The 23,365-nt window shown below is 52.3% G+C and overlaps 1 protein-coding gene across 1 annotated transcript; it reads right to left on the reverse strand.

Moving 5' to 3' along the window:
- Positions 1-10,166: 10,166 nt before the first annotated feature.
- Positions 10,167-23,168, reverse strand: ARRDC5 (arrestin domain containing 5). Its single transcript, XM_059159566.1, has 3 exons — positions 20,772-23,168; positions 18,885-19,090; positions 10,167-10,735 (listed from the first exon to the last, which is right to left on the reverse strand). The coding sequence occupies exons 1-3, from the start codon at positions 21,121-21,123 to the stop codon at positions 10,208-10,210; spliced, it is 1,086 nt and encodes a 361-aa protein (XP_059015549.1). The 5' UTR covers positions 21,124-23,168; the 3' UTR covers positions 10,167-10,207.
- Between the last annotated feature and the right edge of the window lie 197 nt (positions 23,169-23,365).

A 23,365-nucleotide genomic window follows, 5' to 3' on the forward strand; every position in this document is an offset into this window, starting at 1 on the left:
TTGCCCAACATCTTTTCAACAAAAGGAGAACAGCCATGCTCACCATCTTTCCTAATGTGGCACTCAACCCCCACCTCCAGTTCCCTGTAAGTGCAATCAAGGACATTTGCCACTGCGCATGTGCATGTGGTGGGGGAAGGGAAGGAAAGGGCACCGCCCCACGGGACCTTAGCACTTCCTTTTCCGCAGCACTGCCACCTCCTCCTGGAAATCTTCCAACTTACCTCCTCAGTCTCCCCCAAGGCTAACTCTTCCAGACTAAACAGAGGTTCCCATTTCAATTTGAATTTCGGGTCAATAAGGAATACATTTGGTGGGTATAAGTATATCCCATTAGATATCTGGGATATACTTACGTTCAAAAATTATTCCTTGTTGACCTGAAATGCAAATTGAGCTGGGGATCCTTTTTATTTTTGTTTTTGCTAACTGTGACAACTCTACCTTCAAACTCCAGTCCCTTTTTCTGCCTTTGCTGTGTCCCCTGAAAAACTGTCACCTCCCAGCCTTGTTGGGCTCCTTGAGGCCAACACCTGTCCACGATTCCCAGCGTGGGAGATAAGAAACATATCGTTTTCTGATTTATTTCATTATATTATTCAGAGACCTCATGTTTATTTTCCCCATTTTTTGGATGAGGAAGCTGAGGTTGACCGATGTGATTCACTTTCCCCAGGTAACACAGCCGGAAAGGGACCGCCTGAGTTTGTTGGAGATCTCAGTGTACCCTCCAACTCCTCACCCTGCCTCTCCTCCCCTCTCCTCCTTCCCCTCCATCCCTCTTGCTCCCCACCTCCCCTTTCTCTTCCTCCTCCTCCATTCCACACTTTCCAGTGGAAGGGCTCTGAAAACTCTCCCACTGAGCCTAAGGGAAGGAGAGACAGACCTGCATTATGCCACAAGGTGGCGCTGCTGGTCCCAGATTGGTCTCCTGACCCAGGTGTCCACCCTCCCACCCCCAATCTACCCTCTGACCCTGCCCTCCTTGCAAACCATCCATCCATTTATCCAGTATCTCCTAATATTGTGAGCCAGGCCAGGCCTGGCTGTGAGGACCCGACTGGATATGCAGTCATTCGACCAACAATTATTAAGTGCCTGCTGTCTACTAGGTCCATGCTGGGCAGCCCTGAGGATTCAACCCCCACTTCCACCTTCAAGGCACTCATAATCCAATGGGGAGACATGTATGGGCCCAGCAGGACTATGTTAAAACTTCTATAGCCCTGGGGTGCCTGGGTGGCTCAGTCAGTTAAGCTGTTGCCTTCAGCTTGGGTCATGAACCTGGAGTCCTGGGCTCGAGCCTCACTTGGGGCTCCCTGCTCAGTGGGGAGTCTTCTTCTCTCTTTTCCTCCGCCATCCCCCTCCCCTGACTTGCGTACTCTCACTCGCCTGCTCTCTCTAAAATAAATCAGTAAAATCTTAAAAAAAAAAAAAATTCACAGCCCTAAGGCCCTTTTGCCATTGTGGGTCCTTCCCCCCATGAAAAAATTCTGCAAATGATCTTTTATGACTGCAGTGGTCTTCTAGTCCTTATTTTCTTCTGATTTTAAGCTAAATTAAAAGCAAACCCCTTCCATGGGCCCTTAAAAGTGCAATGGGCCCCGGGTCTCCTGTGTCTGATGAATGAGTTGGCTCTGGAGGTCAAGTGCATGAAACAGAGGGGATCAGGACTGTGATCGGGGCTACAGGTGCACAGGGGGTCCAGAGGAGAAGTGGGCCCGGGTTGTGGGTGGTGTTGGGAAGCTTCTAGGAGGAAGTAATGTCTGTGCTGAGCGTCAGGCCGGTGAAGGTACTGGGGAGATATTCTGGGGCAGGGGGAATACAAAGTGCAGGTGCACAGCGAGGCTGGGGAGTAGAATGTGGCAAGAGCGGGATGTCAGGGGAGAGACAAGATCGGACAGTTTGGCAAGGGTCAGGCTGACAAGAGCCCTGAAGACATTAGGAAGCCACAGGAGGTTCTGAAGCAGGGTTAGCAAGGGCAGGTTGGAGCACTGGAAAGATGTTTTGGGCAGCCCTATGGATAAAGAAATCAGGAAGAAGAAAATGAGCCCACCTGCCTCAGGTAAGTCTTAGAGAAAAGGTGGAAGTCATAGAAAAATGGAAGAAGGCGGGGAATGGGGGAACATTCCAGGCACTGTGATGAATCGTTCATTCAGGAAGTGTTTATTAAATACCTCGGTGTGGTCCACTGAATACAGCAGTGAAACAGAGAAAAAGGCTCTCTGGAGGAGATGTGCTCCAAGCAACAGGATAGCCTGTGCAAAGGCCCTGGGGCAGCACTGTGACTGATGTCTTGGAAGAACAGCGAAGGCCCTAGTGGCCAGAGCAGAGTGATCCAAGCGGAGACAGGGAGGGGACAAGGCAGGTGGACTAGGGGAAGACTTGGGCTTGTACCCCAAGGGAGGTGGCTGGCCCAAGAGCTGTGGAGGGGGGCACCTGACTCAGGTAGGGGCAACAGTCTGTACCAAGGGTCCTGAAAGATTAGGAAGCTTTTGGGGAGCCATGGCTCCTTCTGGGAGAGGGGGCTGGGAACCGGGAGTAGGGGGTTGCTGGGAGCCCCGCTGGGGAAGGGGCTTCGAATGTCAGGCAGAGGCTTTGGGCCTTTATTGTGGGAGCAGCGGGGAGCAAGTGTTGGATTCCGAGCAGGGAGGCCCTGTTTAGGTCCCTGGGGAAGGGGGGTGGAGAGGCAAGGGTGAGGGCAGGGCAGGCAGGAGCTGAAGGCCCATGAGCAGGCCTGAGTGTGTGTGTGTCGGGGGGTGGGGGGTGGGAGAGACCACAGCAGGGAGTGGACAGGCCACTCGTCAGAAGGTGAAACTGACTTGGGCCTCTGGTGAGGGACCCAGGAAGGGGGAGGACACCTGGGCCATCCCTCCGGCTAGGACCAGTAGAGGACAGAAGTGTAGGAGGACGTCAGTGGGCTTAATTTTTCCTCTCTGAGAGCCCACGGCCTGGGGTTGCAAATTTACCAAATAAAAATACAGGATATCCAGTTCAGTGTGAATTCCGGATACATAATGAATAGTTTTTAGCGTAAGTATCTCCCTTACAATAGTTGGGACATACTTATGCTAAGAAATATTTATTTACTTGTCTGTTTACCAGAGGCAGTTCCAGCCAGTGGCTGGACAATCTGACCAATGGTGGTCGGATGGCCAAAAGGCAAGGTTTTGTCTCCTTGGGCCAGCTCACGCGGCGGGAAACCGGGGTTCTTTTAACATGCAGGCCCTGGCCTGTCCCCGCCCTCCCTCCCCGCCCTCGTGGCGCCAGCTGCCCGCTGTCCCCTGCACGGGAGGTATGGGCTTGGGGGAGGGGAGCTGCTCGGAGACCCACTGTCGGTCCCTGGGCCAGCCCCTCCCAGGCCAGGCAGGTCCCCCCCGGGTACCCCTCGCCCCAGAACGCCCGGCAGCCAGGAGGGCTCCGTGTGCCCTCGGTCGCCCCCATCCCCCCCAGCTCTGGTGGCCCGTCCATTTCCGAGCCAGACATCTGAGGCCCTTTCTGTGAAGTCGTGCGGGCAGAGCAGGCTGACTTCCTCGTTAGAATGTACCGGAAGGACAGAGGCCTGGGGGTGGTTGACCGGGAACTAGATCCCTCAGCGCGACAGCCGCTCCCTGACCGCTCCCACACTGAGTGGCCTTGTCCGGGGCGGCCGGGCCCAGCAGCTTGGGGAATGGCCCTCCAAGCGCCAGCTGCCAGGATGTGCCAGTCACGTTGGCGGGGAAAGAACACGCTGTTCTTGGCTCTCCTGGCTGCCCCTTTGTTCCCAGGCAGAGGTGGGGGGCTGTTGCCCTGGCAACCAGCCCCTTCCCCCTCAAACAATCCCTTGAGGTGAGGATTGAAGGCACCTTGGGACGGAGGTCTGGCCCTGGAGGGTGTCCCCTGTCCCCCAGGGGGGCAAAGGAGCGCCCTCCCCCCAGCCGGCCCTGGCTGCTCAGAGCTCAAGTGTCCTGGCCCCTGGGTGGGGGCAGGTCACCCCCTCGGGACTGGAATGCCGGAGGTGGCAACAGCAGGGGGGAGGACATTCCCAGCGGGGGCGGGTGCCGTGGTGGCAGATGCTGGGCCCCGCCTGTCCTATGTCCCCTGAGCTGGAGGCTGCAGCTGGCGCAGTGGCTTTGATTCCTGGCGGGGAGGTGTTATTTTGGGGGGTGGGAGGACGCAGGAACGTGAGTGGCGCCCCACCCCCCAGGGCAGGAAGTGGGGCCGTCCCAGCTGTGTGCTCCCGTTGGCCCACCTGTCCCAGTGGGCACCACAGGCCACCGCACAGGAAGTGTTCCCAACGCCCGTCCTGTGTGGCCTCCTGAATCTGGGGCCCAGAGGGGAGGCACCCCACCCGGCTGGTGGGGAGGGTGCAGGGGCCCGCTATGGTGAGACAGAATCTTCCAGAAGCCCTCAGCTGTAGCAACAGCAGTGCCGTGGAGTAAAGCGCTTACTTTGGGTGATACATGTGTAGACATAGGCTGTGTAATCCAGCATCTTGGGGGAAGGAGGGACTAATGAAGAATTTGAGTTTTATGGGTGGGGATACTAAGGCTCAGAGACACAAGTCACTTGCCCAAGGTCACACAGCATAGAAATAACAGAGCTGGGAATCTCATTAGCAGTTACCGTCAGCTACCCGAACTCAACATAGATCTCAGCCCTCTCGTGTGGATAGGGGCTGGCACGAAGCGGGCTGGACCAGGGATGCTGCCCAGCCCCCGACGCCCACAGTGCCCCGGACACCCCCACAGAGAGTGACCCCAGCTGTGTGTGTAGAATTGTGCCAGGGTGAATAATAGTAATTAACATTTCATGACAATACCAGCTATGATCATTAATCACATTATTTTAGGTAGAATAATTATTCAGCGATTTTACAGATGAGAAAACTGAGGTCCACAGGGCCTATATTTCAGACCCCCGGCCCTTCTCGGGTACCTGAATCTTGGCTGATTCCATAACACTCTGTAAGCTTTGCAGGAAGGGGACCCGGAGCAGAGAGGGGACATACTCAGGACTCGAACCCACAAACCCAAGGACAGGCTCAGGCCACCCTGGGTCCCCGTCTCAGCTTGGTCACATGCTGGGGGCCCAGGCCGGCCATTCACCTGCCTCAGCTCTGCGTCTCCAGAGATGGGTCCCTCCACCCTTAGCTGAAGCAGTAAAAATAATTCTCTGGGGTCCTCAGAGAGACACTACTAAAGGTGGTTAGGGGATCCCGTCCTGGCGCTGCAAGCCTGGGCACCCCCTGTGCTTCTGTGTGACATCTAGTGGGTAAAAGCAGGAGATGCTGTTCAACGTCCTCCCTCGTGCAGGATTGTCCCCCATAAATGGAATTATGTGACTCCAAATGTCAAGCCTCTGTTGCCTCATCCGTGAAACGGGGCATTCGCGCCCTGGCTCATGGATGATGGAGAGGATGAAATGAAGCAGCCCACAGCTTAGCTCAGCGCCTGGGGCACAGAGAGCACTGTATAAGGCTTGGGCATTGCTATAATTAAAATGTTTTCATGGTGGTAAAATACACATACATAAGCTTACCTTAATTTGTCTTAGCCGTTTTTAAGTGCACAGATCAGTGACATTAAGTGCATTCACAAGCTTGTGCAACTATGCCCATCAACCGATTCTAGAACATTCTCCTCTTGCAAAACTGAGACTTCGTCCCCACGAAACACTGACTCCTCACCCCTGTCCCCATCCCTGGCGCCCACCATCTACTCTCTGTTTCTGTGGCCTCTAGGGACCTCCTAGAAGTAGATGAGAATTGTCCTTTGGAGACGGGCCCCCTTCACTAGCTTAACATCCTGGAGGTTCATTTGTGTTGTAGCGCGTATCAGGATTTCCTTCCTTTCGAAGGCTGAGTAATATTCCGTCACGTGGATGGACTCATTTGTTTGTTAGCCCGTCCGTGCGTGGGCACTGGAGCTGCGGGACCAGCGTGGTGATGGCGGAAAGAGTCTAGAAGGGTATTAAAGGTGAATCCAATGGATTTGTTAAGGAATCGGTCAGGGAGTGTGGCTTTACAAGATACACCCGTGGAGGGAAGCTTGGGGAACTCAGTCGGTCAAGTGTGTACCCTTGGCTCAGGTCGTGATCCCAGGGTCCTGGGATTGAGTCCCTAATCGGGCTCCTAGCTCAGTAGGGAGCCTGCTTTTTCCCCTGCCTGCGACTCCCTCTGCTTGTTCTCTCTCTCTCTCAAATAAGTAAATAAAATCTTCAAAAAAAATACACCCACAAGGGGCACCTGTCTGGCTTGGGTCCATAGAGCATATGACTCTTGATCTCCAGGTTGTGAGTTTGGGCCCCATGTTGGGCGTGGAGCTTACTTAAAATAAAGAATGAAACAAGACGGGCACCTGGGTGGCTCAGTGGGTTAAGGCTTCTGCCTTCTGCTCGGGTCTTGATCTCAGGGTCCTGGGATTGAGCCCCGCATCAGACTCTCTGCTCAGAGAATGAAACAAGACAAAAAACCCAAAAAGCAGAAAACAAAAACAATCCACAAATGTTTTGACACTCCTTTAAGAAGGCGGAGTGTAGGTGGCACTGAGTGACTTGTTTCTTACCAAATACAGCAGAAGTGATGATGTCCAACACCTCTGAGACTGAGTCATAAAAGTCATGGTGCCCTCCCTGCTCGATCGTTGATCACCTGCTGCCCGAGGAAGCCAGCGGGCATGTTGCAAGGACACCCAGGCAGCTCCGGTGGCGCCAGTGTGGGTGGGCCTGTAATCGCTCGCGCTCTCTGTCTCTCTCTCCCTCTCGGGCTTCTGGAGTAAGGGTGCAGAGGTGAGAGAACACAGTGCCTGGGAGGGGGCTACAGCCATCATCCAGGTAAGCATTGATGGTGGCCTGGGTTCAGGTGGTGGCAGGGGAGATGGAGAGAAGTGGACAGGTTGAGCAGGTATTTAGGAAGTCAAACAAACAGGACTTGGGAGAATAAAAGGCGGAGGTTGGGTCATGAGATGAAGATGGAGCAGGTGGGGCAGGGGTGGGGAGAAGACTCGAGATGACAGGTTCCGCTGTGGCTGCACTGAGTCCCCGTCCCTGAAATGGCCAAAGACCTCCGCACATGTAGCCACTGGTATGATAAGAGTAGACTAGAGGCTCTCGGCTGAGGGTGATTCTGCCCACCCAAGGGATTCTTGGTGGCATCTGGAGACATCTCTGTTGTCACAGCTTGGGGGATGCTCCCGGCATCTAGTGGGCAAAAGCAGGAGATGCTGTTCAACGTACTCCCTCGTGCAGGATTGTCCCCCGTAAACGGAATTATGTGACCCCAAATGTCAATGTGCAGAACTGGAGAAATCCTAGGGTAGACCAAGAGTTGGAAGAAGAAAATGTCAATTTCAGCCGCTGTTGCTTATTCAATAAAGTTTTATTGCTCATCTTTGCAACACTCAAGCGCAGATCAAGCTTCCTGGGCAGTTCCCCTTCAAACGCTCCTCTCCAAGCAGCTGGCAAAAAGGGAAAGAGAGAACGAGATTCCTGTGACGCGTTTTTAATGGATCTGGCCTGAAGTGACTCGTGTCACTTGGCCAGATCAGTCACATGGCCGTGGGCCGTGATCGTCTTCTGCTGCCATTGGTCAGCTCAATCACATGGCCACACCTAACTGCAAGGGATGCTTGGAAATGTAGTCCAGCCATGGGCCCAGGAGGAAGAAGGAAAATGGGGCGTGAATGAAGCCCATCCTTGCCGTGGTGTTACTGTCCTCGTTGTTTCGGGTATTATTTAGATCTATCATCTGCAGAGATGACCCTTGAAGGTCATCCACGTTTCAGGACCTGTTAGAGGTGGTAAGAGTTGCTTACCGGGTATGGCGGCAGGAAGGCTTCCTGAATGAGGCGGCATGGATGATAGGACTTTGAAGAAAGCAGACACCAAAAATCTGAGAAATGGGAGAAGAACAGGAATGGGTGGCATCAGGGACGCATTCCTTCATTCCTGACCAGGGGGAGCCTCGTAGGCCCGGGTGAGTGTCATGGGAACCCGATGGACCCAGGTGGCCTGATGTGTGCTGAGCGCCTTCCGGTTGCTTAAGGAATCGGATTGCCAGGCAAAATACAGGACACCCGGTGAAATTAGAGTACCAGATAAACAGCGAGGGATTTTTTTTAAGCTTCAGTGTATCCCAGATTAGGCATGGGACATACTTATGCTAAATAGGCATTGTTCTTCTGAAATGCAAATGTCACAAGGCATCCTGGATTTTTTTTTTTTTAAGATTTTATTTATTTATTTGACAGAGAGAGATCACAAGTAGGCAGAGAGGCAGGCACAGAGAGAGAGAGAGAGAGAGAGAGAGAGAGGGAAGTAGGCTCCCTGCTGAGCAGAGAGCCCGATGCGGGACTCGACCCCAGGACCCTGAGATCATGACCCCAGCCAAAGGCAATGGCTCAACCCACTGAGCTACCCAGGCGCCCGGCATCCTGGATTTTTATTTGCCGGGAGGGCAGACTGTAGGGGACCAGGTCAGGTGCAGGTGACTGATGGTCAGGGCTGATACATAGGCAGATGTGTAAGCCCTGTGTTGGGTGAACTCTGGCTTCTACCCTGAGGGAGGTGGGGTAGAGCTACGAGGCTGTGAGTGTAAGAGGCCGCCGCCCTGACTTGAGTAAGAGGCCCCCACACCCAACCCTGGTACTTGGCAACACCTGCCCAGTGTCTTATCCCTTCCACAGTGCTGACATTTGGGGCCAGATCATTCTATTTTTTAAAGTTTTTATTTAAATTTCACTTTGTTAACATACAGTATAATATTAGTTTCAGATGTGCAATACAGCGATTCAGCATTTCCATACCGACTCACCCAGTGCTCATCACAGCAAGTGGGTGACTTAATCCCCATCACCCATTTAACCCATCCCCCCCACCTCCTTTCTGGGGACCATCATTGTGTTCTCTTTGTTAAGAGCCCGTGGGGGCCAGATTAATTCTTTTTGTTTTTTAAGATTTTATTTGAGAAAAAGAGAGTGAGTTAGAAAGCAGGAGCAGGGGGAGGGGCAGAGGGAGAGGGAGAAGCAGGCTCCCCCACTGAACAAGGAGCCTCACTCAGGGCTCTATCCCAGGACCCTGGGATCATGACCTGAGCCAAAGGCAGATGCTCAACCAACTGAGCTATCCAGGCGTCCCAAGGGGACAGATCATTCTTAATTGTGGGGGGACTGTCCTGTCCACTCTGGAATGTTGAGCAGCATTCCTGACCCCATCCACTCTGGCAGGAGCACTCACGGTTTGATGACCGCAAATGTCCCCAGGTGTTGCCTAGTGTCCCCTGAGGGGCAGGAGATCCCTCTGGGTGAGACTCACTAGGTTAGGGGATTCCCAGGACGTCCAGGAGACTCTGCATTCCCTAAGCATCTGGCCAGCTGAGGATATCCTGGGATCCTGCACACATTTAAACACACACATGAGGGGCTCCTGGGTGGCTCAGTGGGTTAAGCCTTTGCCTTTGGCTCAGGGCATGATCTCAGGGTCTTGGGATCGAGTCCCGCATCGGGCTCTCTGCTTCCTCTTCTCTCTCTACCTGCCTCTCTGCCTACTTGTGATCTGTCAAATAAATTCTTTAAAAAAATTAAAAATAAAAATAAATACACACACGAAGTGGGGAGGAGCGAGGAGGGAACTCACAAATGCCAGGGGGTTACCCTGGTTTCTGCCGCCTGATCCACTGGGGATTTATTCTGGTGTCTAGTGTGAGCTAGGGATCGAACTCAACTTTCCCCCCAGATAATGAATGCACGTTTGGTCCCCCTTGGCGCTACGGACCTTTGGGGTTGGATCATTCTGTGGGGTGAGGCCAGCCTGGCCAATGCGGGCCAGTGAGCGGCATCTCTGACCCCCATTCACCCACTACCCGGAGCAGCCTCTGTCCCCGCTCCCTGGTGAGAACCAGGACCACCAGCCTTTGCTAGTGCAGCTGGAAGGCAGAACTGCCCCAGTTGGGGACCCCAAGTTCTAGGCACTGTACGACCCGGCAAGGAAGTGGGTCTGGAGCACTAACGGAGGTGGGGGCTACTGGAAGACCTTGTCAGTTTCCTCCTTCTCCCGGCATTCAGTGAACTGTCTGGGCCAGGAGACACTGATGCCTAAGTGACCACAGGGTAGGGAGGCTCAGGCACTTGCTGACCACAACCCGACCCATCCAAAGACCGTCTGTGCCAGACAAAGAAAGGGCTGCCCTGTAGAGTCCGATAAAGCTTTTAATATTTAGAAGTTTGGGCACTTAATTCTGGCACTCCTGGCTCTCGGGTGACAGCCGCCCCTCCAGCGGCAGGCAGCTGTCTGGGTCCACAGGGGCACTGGTGATGATGATGGGAACCTTGGCCTTCACACTGGTCAGGGACCAGGGCAGGTGGACTGTGCTGACCAGCTCGTAGTGGGTACTCATGATCTCGCCGTCCTGCAGGCTACTGCTCACGGACAGCACCTGCGGGAGGTTGAAGGTGCTGATGATCTTGGTGGTGTCGAAAGGTGTGATCTGCGTGTTGGCCTCCTGCCGGAGCAGCTCACTGCTTTCCACCCGCAACCGCCGCTCCGCGTTGGGGGTGAAGCCCTCGTATTGCATATGGGCGTAGAGGGCGAAGATGACCGTCTTGATGCACTTGCCGGTCTGGTTGTTGATCTCCGTGGTGAAGATGATCCTCTGCCCTGGGACGAAGGTGTTCTTTTCCATCTGGATTTGTAGGCAGATAGTGCCCTGGCTGCAGCAGTTGTAGGAGATCTTCTTTTCAGCCTCTACCAGCAGAGGGTTCTACAAGGGGCGGGGGGGGGGGGGTGGATAGACAACCGTGAGGGATCGCAGCCCTCCGCTCGCCTGCCTGACACTCCTCCATCAGAGCTCCCGCCAACCTTGCGCTTTGGGGACTCTCCTAAGTAACAGGCAGTAAGACAGGATCTGGAGCCCTGGGGAGTTGGCAGGCAAGACCCTGCCATGATCTCCCAGAGTGCCTTATTCCATATCCTCTGCCTTTCTGATGCGCAACTTCCTCATCTGTAGACTAAGCCTAAGAAATCCACAAGACCCCGGCTTTACCCCCACCTCCCCTGCTCACTTGCTGTGTGACCTCGTGTAAGCAGCTTGACTTCTCTGGTTTTCTAGAAGACAGGAAATGTCTCACCGTCTAAGCCCAAGCCTTGGGGCTTACCCAGGCAGTTCAGACTTTAGGAGAAAATATCGCGGGCTCTGAATCTCGAAAGGAAAACCGTAGAGTTGAAAGTACGTCGTGTGTTTCAATAAACGCCTCAAAATGCCGCCGTCCTGTCAGCTCGTCAGCTGCTGGCTTGCAAGTAAAGGCACGTGTGCATCATATTTAATGAGTGCCTTCAGTGACCTTTTATTTTTGATTTGTGGGTAATATTTTAAAGGATTTGATGTGATGTGGTGGGGGACTGGAGGACTGGGACTTAGAATGATCACTTTCCACTTGTGCTGGCTTCCGGTGTCTTCTTGCAGAGGAAATCGATACTTTTTACAAGTGTGTGTGTGTGTGTGTGTGTGCGTGCGTGCGCGTGCATGTGTGTTCCCTTTCAGCAAACCAAAAGAGAGAGAGAGAAAACAGTGTGAAAAATACTTCCCAAACTTCCCTCCCACTTCCCATTAGAGACCTCAAGTTGGTCGCTTGAAACTGGCCCTAATGGGAGAACTTTCACCAGAGAAACTGGGAAACAGTACATCATAGCTGCCCCACACCACAGCGGGTCGTTAACCATTTCCTATCCCAGAGCTGCCCTGTTCCTATGACCCGCTTCATCGGCATTTACACATTCTCCTGATTTGTTTCAGATCTCTGCTCGTTTAAGAAATAAAATATCAGGGGCACCTGGGTGGCTCAGTGGGATAAGCCTCTGCCTTCAGCTTGGGTCATGATCTCAGGGTCTTGGGATCGAGCGCCTCCTCAGGCTCTCTGCTTGGCGGGGAGCCTGCTTCCCCCCATCTCTCTGCCTGCCTCTCTGCCTACTTGTGATCTCTGTCAAATAAATAAATAAAATCTTAAAAAAAAAATAAAATATCAGAGTTGTACAACCATGTGAATATACTCAACCCTCATGGTGAGGACGGTTTTATGTTATGCGTATTTTGCCACAATTTAAAATAAAAACATGAGAGATCTGGTTGAAAGCCCCGTAGTCCTCTCCCTCATGCTGTCCCCCATTCTTCCTGGCTCTCTGTCCTGAACTGGGGATTTATCATATCTGGATTTTTTTTTTAAGACTTTATTTATTTGACAGAGATCACAAGTAGGCAGAGAGGCTGGCAGAGAGAGAGGAGGAAGCAGACTCCCTGCTGAGCAGAGAGCCCGATGTGGGGCTCAATTCCAGGATCCTGGAATCATGACCCGAGCCGAAGGCGAGGCTTTAACCCACTGAGCCACCCAGGCGCCTCTGGATTTTTTTTTTTTTTTTTTTAAGATTTATGTATTTATTTGAGAGAGAGGGAGAGCACAAGTGGGAGGGTCAGAGGGAGAGAGAGAGACTCTCAAGCAGACCATGCCGAGCGCAGAACCCCATGTGGGGCTCGATCTCACGACCCTGAGATCACGACTTGAGCCAAAACCAAGAGTCAGATGCTCAGCCAACCACACCACCCAGGCGCCCCACATCTGTGGGTATTTAAGAACACTCCTAAGCATTATTAAGAAACCTAACTGGGACAACTCCACGAAGCAAATCCGTAACTATGTTATTACAAAGTCAACTCTTGTAACTTCCATCCAAGAAGCAGGGATTTGCTAGTTTTCCTCCCAAAGTCCCTCACCTGTGCCCCGCCTCCACCCCTGCCTGCAAACTGCAACAGCCTGAATTCTACAGCAATCGCTTTGTTGTGTCGACATAGTTGTGCTCTACCTACCTACACGGAAGGACCTATTGCAAGATGTATTGTTTAAGAAGAAAGTGAGAAGAGAACAATATTAACAAGCTCAAATGTATCTTCTAGGAAGAAAGGAAACATTGTGGATTCCACTGAAATCCATGGGGTTCTGGGTCTTCTGCCCCTTGCCTCCTTCCTCCCCTTCTTTTTTTTTTTTTTTAAGATTTTATTTTTATTTATTTATTTGACAGAGATCACAAATAGGCAGAGAGGCAGGCAGAGAGGGGAGGAAGCAAGCTCCCGGCTAAGCAGAGAGCCCGATGCAGGGCTCGATCCCAGGACCCTGGGACCATGACCCACTGAGCCACCCAGGCGCCCCCCTCCCTCCCCTTCTTTGCCAGACCCGATTTTGTCATTCTCATGTGAACTTTTATATTATTTAGGAATGCATGAGCTTGTGGTAGAAGTATACCGTACTGTTTTACATATATTTTTTTAATTTTTTAAATATTTTATTTATTTGACAGAGAGAAACAGCAAGAGTGGGAGCACAAGCAGGGGGAGTGGGAGAGGGAGAAGCAGGCTTCCCGCTGAGCAGGGAGCCCGATGCGGGGCTCGATCCCAGGACCCTGAGATCATGACCTGCACGGAAGGTAGACGCTTAACAACTGAGTCATCAAGGTGCCCCTATTTTTTTTATAATTAAAACAATTTTTTTAAGTATGCTCCATGCCCAGCGTGGGGCTCGAATTCACGACCCTGAGATCAAGAGTCCCATGCTCTGCTGAGGGAGCCAGCCAGGCGCCCCTGCTTTACATATATTAATACTTAAAATATATCAAGCTGTCCATGTTTTCTAGCAGTTCCCTTTTCTAGCTCAGCATTTTGTCATTGAAATGCATTCACAGTAGCGCCTGACATTCTGGTTTTTTGGTTTTCCCACGGCCACGGAGTGTGTTGCAAAATAACCGATCCACTCATCTGCACCCCCCCCCCCACAAGAGGGACACTTATGTTATATGTGCTACATGTATGCTTCTATGTGGTTGATATCATAAAGTGCTAGAAGGAGCATCCTGAAGGCATTTTTTCCTGCTCTTACACACGAGAGTTGCTCTTAGCCATGAGCTGGTGAACTTTTTCTCTAAAGGATGACTGATGACAAGTATTTTAGGCTTTGCAAGCCACATATAGTATGGGTCAGATACTCTCTATCAAATAAGTAAATAAAATCTTAGAAAAAACAGGGGCACCTAGATGGCTCAGTGGGTTAAGCCTCTGCCTTCAGCTCAGGTCATGACCTCAGGGTCCTGGGATTGAGCCCTGCATCGGGCTCTCTCCTCAGTAAGGAGCCTGCTTCTCCCTCTCACTCTGCCTTCCTCTCTGCCTACTTGTGATCTCTATCAAATAAATAAATCTTATCTTTAAAAAAAAAAAAGAAAAAATATTCATTGCAACCCTCTGGATTCGTTTTCCTGTTATTTTTAGCCTACTTTCTTTATTCTATTGTTTTGTTTTATACAAAACCAACATTTTACGAACATTAGCTGGCTGTAACCCACCAAATTAATCTTGTTCTGATAAATTCTCTATTCTGCTTTTTCACAACTGTTATATGCTGTCCAACACACTGATGTTATAGAAACAAAGCTGTTGCAACCCACCACATTTATATTTTGTTCTATTCTTTCGTTTTTAAGAAGTTGATTGTAAGCTGCCAAGCAGATTTTCTTCGCTTCCTGTTCTATGTATTTTATTCTGTTCTGTTTTCTTCTTCTGTTAAACACACACACACACACACACACACACACAATGTTTGCAACCCACAAGAGTGACTTTGTTTCTAATATTTTCTAGGTTGGTCTTGCGAATTCTTTCATTTTATGCAAATATATTTGCACCCTGCTAAATTGGTTTTGCAACCCATGAATGGGTCGTGACCTGAGGTTTGGAAAAACACTGCTCTAGATCAGATGCCCTTCCTCTTGGGAGACCTGGGCCTGACCCCTGACCCCAGGTGACCTCACCTCTCCCCTTGCCTCTGGCCCCCTTGCCTCCCCCGTCTCACCACCCCCTCCTCCAGGAGGCTAACTGCAGGCAGTTTTATTCTAAATCCCTCCAGTCTTATTCGAAAATTCCTTGCATGCGTTAGGACCCTGGGGGCATGGAGGAACTTGCTGCCCTAACTCAAGGCCAAGCCTGTAGTTCTGCCTGTACTTGTGGGGCCCAGCCATTCCCCAGCGGCACAGTGGGGACTCCCATGCTAGGTCAGGCAGGGTAGCCAAAGCGCCCTGATTCCCAATAATGTTGTGGGGGTTAACACACCCAACACTGGAGTTCCTGGATCTGGGAAGTGTTTGGGAGCCCCGAATTCCTTTGGCACATGTGAAACTTTGTAGGGGGGACTCATCCAAACAGTACTTATTGGCATCAACTTGGTGCCAAGTTCAAGGAAAACCCATAGCAGTTAAGACCAGCCCCGTCCCTGCTCCTGGCAGGAGGGAGAGGAGGGAGAGGGACAATCCGCTCCTGAAAATGAACCAGGTCATTTCTGATAAGGGACAGTGATGAAGCTGTGGCCAGAGGCAAACCAAGGGTATGAACTAAGGAGAGGTGCCGTGGGGGCTCGCTTGGAGCCAATGGTTAGGAAATGTCTCTGGGACAAGCTCCTTTCCCAAACTGTGCTGACTTTGGGAAGAGGCAACACAGTCTTGTCCTTCAAGATTCTAAAGGTACAGAGAGTGGAGAGGAGGTAGGAAAATGAGGTGCCCCGTGCAGGGCTGGAGGGAACGCAAAAGCAGTCCAGGCACAGTGGAAAACAGGCTGGGGGGGGGGGGTGCCTCAAATGCTCAAGGGAGTGGCCATCTGGCCCAGCAATTCCTCTCCAGGTATCCAGCCAAGAGAAACAAGAAGATACATCCACAAAACTAGCCAGGAAGTGCAAGCAATCCAAGTACCCATCATGCACAAATGTGCATGCAAAATGCGGTCCACCTGCAAGACAGAATGTTACTGGGCGGTTAAAAGGGATGAGACACGGACAATACGCTCGTGAGTGGAATCAGCCGAACGCAGAAAGCCTCCCTAGGATACGATTCCATTTCCCTGAAATGGCGGGAACAGACAAATCCTGGGAGGGAGGAAGGGCATTAGCAGTGGCCAGGGCTGGGGGAGGGGTGTGAGGAGTTTGCAGGGGCGACAGCCCAGGGATGCAAGCTTCCCTCTGGGGTGACGGCCGTGTTCTCAAATAGAGTTGTGATGGCCGCACAACTCTGTAAACACGCGAGAAGTCATTCGACTGTGCACTTTCAATGAGGAGATTATAAGATATGTGAATTCTAGGGGCACCGGGGTGGCTCAGTGGGTTAAAGCCTCTGCCTTCGGCTCGGGTCATGATCCCATTGGGCTCCCTGCTCAGTGGGAAGTCTGCTTCTCCCGCTCCCACTTCCCCCTGCTTGTGCTCCCTCTCTTGCTGTGTCTCTGTCGAATAAATATATAAAATCTTTCAAAAAAATATGTGAATTATAGCTCAATAAAGCTTTCAAAAACAAGTGGAAGGGGGAAATAAATGTTTGCTTCTCCTGGCTCCGGGCTCCCCTCCCAAGGGGGGCAAGTATCTGTTGCTAGTTTCTCTGATCTCTTTCCGGAGACGTTTGTTACACCTGCAAGGAAGTACATTTCTCACTTGCAGGCTAGACACCGTGTTCTGAGCTTTGCTGTGCTCACTCAAGCCCGCGACTTAGAGGCCCTGATGCCAAGAGCTGCCTTGTTCTGTTTGTCTGTTTCTCTCTCTCTCTAACTTAGCAATAGAATATTCCTTTGCTACTTTCACTCCCTTGGCAGTGAGCATTTAGGCTGATTCCAGTTTCTTGGCACGAAAACATTGCCGTGAGAGGTCATGTCACAAGTGAAAGAATACCAGTAGGAGAAATTTCTAGAAGGAAAATGGCTGGGGCAAAGTGCACGTTCATTTTAATTGGAATAGATACAGCTAAATTGCCCTCTGTTGGGGTTGTGAGAGTTGACTCAGCCAGGTGAGTGTCTACATGGCTTCTGAACAAAGATCTGAAAGTTGAGGGGGAAGGATGGGAAGGTCATGTTATAGTGTTCTGGGTGGCAGGCACAGCCTGTGCAAAGGCCCTGGGGCAGGCCAGGCCAACATATTGGAAGGACAGCAAGGAGGCCTGTTTGGCGGGAGCCAAGAAAGCGAAGGGGAGGGGGCAGGTCAGGTAGGGCCTGTGGGCAGGCAGGGGGGACTTTGGTCTTTACGCTGAATGAAATGGGAGACCGGGAGGGCTGTGGGTGAAAAGGAAGGTCATCACCTGACTGCCTCTGGCTGCTCCAAGGACAGACAGTTGGGGGTCAAGGCTCTGCCTCTACGCAGGGGTACCTGGGTGGCTCGGCCCATTAAGCATCCAACTCTTGGTTTCAGCTCAGGTCACAATCAGGCGTTTGTGGAATTGAGCCCCACACTGGGCTCTGGTCTCAGCGCGGAGTCTGCTTCAGACTCCCTCTCCCTCTCTGCTCTTCCCTGGGCTCGCACGCACGCACTCTCTCTCTCAAATAATTTTTTAAAACCTTAAAAAAAGAAAAAACGACCGCCTCTACCAGGTTGAGCTCCATGATGGCTCACTGCGCCGGAGTGGTAATCCCTGCCCTGGGCCCCGCTCCTGCCTTCCCCCTGCCCCCCCGTTGTTTATCGTCCCCAAAGCAGCCAGAGGGAATCCAGTGATGATCCCCTTGTCCACCAGTTCTCTCACCTGCATCAGGATGAAAGTCTAAGCCTTCCCGAGGCCTCTTGTTCCCTCCCTGCTCTTACCTTCTTCCCTCTCACCCCCTTCACTCTGTTCCAGCTATGTGGCCCCCACAATGGTCCTCCAACAGGCCAGGCACAGTCCTGCCACTGGGCCTTTGCATGGGCTGTTTGCTCTGTATTTGCTCTGCCTGGAACCCTCCACCCCAGATATCCCCATGGTTTCCCCCTTCTCCTCTTTCAGTTCTCTGCTAAAATGTCACCTCCTCCAGTCGGTTAAAGACAGTACTGAGTAGTTGAAAAACGCTATTTTCATATCCTCAAAACTTATCTGTGACAACTCCCTTTGCTGCCATGATCTTGATTTTAGATCTTCCCGTTTACAGGGCATCTCCTGGGGGTGCAGACACCATGCTGAGCACTCTGCAGTCTTCATGGGTACCCATCAAGGGAAGAATTCTTCCCCCCATTGTACAGATCAGGACAGTCAAGGCTCTGGGAGGTGTTATGAATTCCCCAAGGCCCTCTAGCTAATGAAGTATCTGTTGGCCAGATCTCAGGCTGAGTCTCACCCAACCCCAACATTTCACCCAAGCTTCTGCCTTGTGCCCCACCCCCCTGCCCTGTAGATTAGCTCTGAAGGGAAGGCCAGAGAAGGGCCATAGTCTGCTCAGGGTAACACAGAGAGCAGGGGGTCAAGGGGGCCTTGAGCTCAGGTCTGGTCCTCCCGAGGCTGTTAAACCCCTCCAAGCATCTACCCTTTCTGGGACCCTCCAGGACCATCTCAGGTTGTCGGCTGGGCTAGAGATGATCCCCGTGACCTATGTAATACTGGTGTTGGAGGCTTGACAAGGTTCTTGGGGCCCATCCCTCAGCCTGTGCCAGGCACTGTGGGACGTTCTGCAAGCCAGGCACTGTCTCTGCCCATTTTACAGATGTGGAGATGGAGGCACAGAGAGGCAACGTCATTTGCAGAGGGGTCTGGTCATTCCCTGTGGGGTATCGAGCAGCACCTGAGCCCCTACTCCCTCGATGGCCAGTAGCCCCCCTCCCCAGACCTGTCAACTGTAGATGTCCCCAGACCCATACCATCCTGTCCTCCCAGGGGAGGCAAGATTATCCTGGGTGACAGCCACCCGCACCACCCACCCCTGCCGCCCGCTGCCTTAGTTCCTACCCTGGTTTCCGATTCACCTTTTGTGAACTCACTGGGCCCCACAGAAAGCCATCAGCAACTTTCCTTCTTCCCGATAGGGGCCATCTCTGTTCCCTGCCTTCCCACCTGCCTTGGGGGAGCTTGGAGGATGAGCCGCACCGCCGCCCCTCCCCCATCGCTACCTGCAATGGGTTTTCCTTATGGAAGTCCGAAGTCCCTTGAACCAACAAGTACATCCTCTTCTTCGCCAGAATGTGCTCCCGACCCACGCAGGAGGCTTGCATGAAGTAGAAGACATGGCCAATTTTGCTGGTGAAGGTAGAAGGAAGCCTGGGAGGTAAGCTGAAATGGAATTCAAAGGTGTGGCTGCCTGCACTTAACCAATTATCTGAAAGCAAAACACACCGACGCCATCAGAAGGTTCTAGAATCTTTTTCCTTCCCCCCGCCACCCCCCACCCCGCCGCCCTTTCTTTATTTGTTGTTTTGGCAGGGGGTTTGTTCTGGGTCTGGCCTACCTGTCCCCGAGCTAGGCTGAGTTCTGTGCTTTTAGGGATCTGCATGGTCCACGAATATTAGGTCTAGGCCTCAGCTGGGCTGGAGGTGGGGGGACACCTGGGTGGGTGAGGTGGCTGGGGTGGTCCCCCCAAATTATGCAAGCTACCATAGGGATGTGCTCACCCTTACTCTGGGTCTGAGAAACTGGAGGTCCAACCCTTAGTCTCGCATTGGTTTAGCAAACCCACCTTAGGCTCCTACTGTAGGTTTTACGCTTTATTTACCAGAGTGGGCGGGGCCCGTTCAGCTCCCTGCCTTCCCTGAGCTTGGCCCTCAGTGCCCTGCATACAGTGGGCACTTAACATTGGTTAAGAGGCAACAGAGGACCAGGGAGAAACTCACCCGGCCCCCATTTCTGCAGCCTCGCCTATTTTATTTACTGTGTCTTTCATTTGTCCCAAAGCCTCTCATTCTTGTGTCTTGGCCACTGGGTGGCAATCCCAATGACTCCGGGGACCCGGTTTGTTCCGTCCACGGCCCCACCCCCAGCCTCTGGCCCAGTGCCGTGTGCAGAAGGCGATCAGTAATGCGAAATAAATGAGTGAATCCATCGGAGGCTCGGGGTTATGCTATTGAGGGGAAATGCCCAGCCATGGGAAGGGGTGGTGATGTTGGGGGTGTCTGGGTGGGTTGAGAAAACGAACACTTATGAAGCGCTTACTGTATGCCCCACACTAGTCTAAGCCCTTTATATACCATTAAATCACTAACTCCTCAAAGCAAGCTCATGAGGCAGCCCCTTTTTCCCGTTCCCATGTTCCGGAAGGGCTAGTGGGACACAAGAGAGGCTGTTGCTGAGCAGTAAGGGCCAGTGGGTTGCGATTCTTCCCCTAGATTATCTGCACGCTCAGCTCTAAGCTCCATAGTTCATCTTTAAAGAGGCCTCTCCATGACCTCCCAATCTAAAAATTTTAAAAGTCTAAAATTAAACTTTGTTCAGCCAGGTGTGGGCCGAGAGCTGTGGAATACATGGGAACACTTCCATGTACACACTCAGGGATGGACGTGTGGCTCCCGGGCAGCTCAGCCTCCCTGAGGTCTGTCCAGACTGTGGACCTGAACCCGCTGGAGTTGGGAACTGGTTCTTCTCTCCCTAGAATGTCTTCCCTGCCTCCTCACTCGTTCCCTGGGACCATAGGACTGATAATTTTGTCTCCTTGCATATTTCACTGTCAGAGGGAGATTTGTCAAATAACAAGACAGATTCGTGTTTTTGTTTTTGGCCTCTCCAAGTGGTCATTGGGCTAAGGCTAACATTTTGTCCCTGCAGGGAAATGACTTTGTGAGTTCAGTTTGAATATCTGGGTTCTGATCAGCTCCTCCTGTCTTGTTATTTTCGTGTTAATGTGTATCTGATGGTCATTGTTATACACAGCATCCCTCCTTGGAAGGGACCCAGCCTCTGCCCATTTCTGGTATCCCTGGGGCTTTGCTGATCCCCTAGCAGACATGGTTACCTTCCAGACCCAGGTTCCTATTATGGCTAGAGGTGGCTGCTGGCTTCGTCCTTACCCTCTACTGGGAATGTCTTCATCTTGTGCACATAGTCGGCCTTGTTGTTGCAAATAACATCTCTGCTATAATCACGTGATGCCCCGATTTCTTCATTCCACTCCACATAGCCCCTTCCCACGAGCTCAACCTTCACAATAGGGTCCACCAGGGTGCTGTTCAGAATTAGAACCACCTGCCCTTTGATGCTGGAGCCGGCCAAGTAGATGGCATCCTTGGGCAACACTAATTCGATCGACTTCACCACAGACATGGGGGGTTGGGGTGGTGGGGACACATCCTCCCTCCTCCCCCATGCCACTGAGATTCCCGGTTCCTTTGCCGCAGTGAGGTCACCTGTCTGTGACATCATCCAGCCAGGGTTCTGGGAAGGGGCTCCATAGGGGCTGGGAGGGGAGACGAGGCTGTTGTGCAGGGGTGGGACAGCTTGGGAATTCCAAAGTCCTCACTGGTGTATGAGATGACAACCTGACCCCTTTTTCCTAAGAAATAACAGATACATAAGCCAAGCCAACCGCAAGACCCTAGCATTTCTGCCCCATAGGGAGCACCTGTCATCATGCTCGGTTAGAGGCCTGGGTGGGGGTGGGGAGGATGCTCCTTAGGAGCTCTGCTTAGAGATGGGCCCCAAGTCTTCTCTGCTCTGCAGATGGCCCCTGAATGTGGTATGTGCACTTCTCAGGGTTCATAGACTGGTTAAACTCATACACAATCACTGTCATTTTAATAGGTCATTCTCTATACCAACCAGTTCCTGTTAGGAAAAAAAAAATTGATAGATATGGCCAGGTGTGTCCTGGCTGAATGCTTAGTTCCATCTAAACACCATCTCCTTACACATTTGACATTTCTCTTTACAACTGGTCTCCCCCATCGAATGGGAAGACGCTGCAGGGTGGGACTTAGTCTCTGTAGGCTTTGTGCCCACCAATGTCTGCTTGACTCCAGGCTTGTCCTCAATGAGAAAGATCTCATCTGCCTCACAGACTCAGGGAGGCCTGCTTGACACCTGCCCGTCCCTGAGATGTGTTCTATATGCGGCTGATGACTGTGGGTCCTGAAAGACCCTCAGTAGCATACAGACGGAGTTCTGAAGTTGGAGGAAGTTAACAAATTCCGGACTTTGTATTTTGGACTCTATTTGTTCCCTAGGACATCTAAAACAAATCTCCACAATTTTAGTGACTTAAAAACCACAAATTCATTCTCCTACGGTTCTGGAGGTCACAAGTCCTAAATGGGTCTTAAGAGGCTAAAATCAAGGTGTCCTAGGGCTTTAGGAGAGAATCTGTCGCTCCCCTTTTTGGCCTCTATAGGTTTCCCACGTTCCTTGTCTGTTGGTCTCATCATTCCAACCTCTACTTCCCTTGTCACTTCTTTGACGTGGAGGATCTCCCCCACTGGAAGATGTTGAATCCGATCTCATTGGCAAAGTCCCTTTTGCCGTGGACGCTACCATATTCACAGGCTCAGGGATTAGGATATGGCTAGCTCTGGCTGGGGGCGGGGGTGGGACATTGATCCATCTACCCTCTGGATAAAGAAGGAGCAGTGCCTACAAAGGACTCTGCTCGGGTCCGAAAAAACCTGTACACGCAGAAGGTGGAGGTCACTACTTTTTGGCTCACAGCCTTCCCCGTGCTGCTCACTGCTCTCAACAGATAAAGACCAGAGACCCCCTGAGGCCTTAGATGACACCTCTGTGGGCTTGTCCCCTCTCTGCCCAGCTACCCCGGCCTCCTGGCTGCTCCCCCTACATTTCTAAGTCTTTTCAGGCCTCTGAGCTTGCCTGTCCCTCCTCGACCCATCTGTCCTTGTTTTCTATCTCAGCTCAAATGTCATTCGTTCAGAGGCCCACCTCTCTACCTCGGCTAGAATGTCCTCTCTGCCCACCCCCACATGCCTCTCCAGCTACTGTCCTGTCTTCATTCCACTTACCAGTATCTGAAACGATTTGCCTTACTTACTCATTTTTTTGCCTTTCTTTCCAGACAAGAATTTACCCCTCTAGAAACCACCAACAGGGTTGGCCTTGCCCATTGTTGGGCCTCGCCCCTACATCCAAACACTGTGTCCGGGCGCTTTGTAGGTGCCCAGCATGGGTCACTTTGTGCCCGCGAAGACTGGCCAGAGCAGAGCAGGCAGGGCGGAGGGGGCAGGGCAGTCCTGCCCGCCTGGACAGCTAGAGAAGGCGGGAAAACCCAGCAAACAAGCCCTGCGGGTGGGTAGGGTGGGGAGCTCTAGCAGGCCCTGATGCCGGGAAATGGGAGCTTGGGGCCATCAGGCTGGCCATCGGGGTACAGGCAGTCTTGAGAGGAGCCCCCACATTCTACTAAAGCGTTTAAACACTGATTCCGGCCTTCCTTGCCCTACTGGTCAGTGCGTGCCCGTGCCCCGGGAGAGGGGCTGTGGGAAAGGGACTTAAAAGGTCAGGGGATCCCCTACCCGGGGTCTTTGCCCCGGGGTTCCCTAGGGCTCCTGAGGGACACGCAGAGTGGGGGGCGCCCAGCTCCCGCCACTGGGCCGGGTTGCACACTGGGCGCGCCCAGCAGAGCGCGCAGGGCTGGGCGGGGCCGTGGCCCGCTGGGCGGAGT

The sequence above is a fragment of the Mustela lutreola genome, chromosome 2, assembly GCF_030435805.1.
Source record: "Mustela lutreola isolate mMusLut2 chromosome 2, mMusLut2.pri, whole genome shotgun sequence".
In the NCBI taxonomy this organism is placed as follows: Eukaryota; Metazoa; Chordata; class Mammalia; order Carnivora; family Mustelidae; genus Mustela; species Mustela lutreola.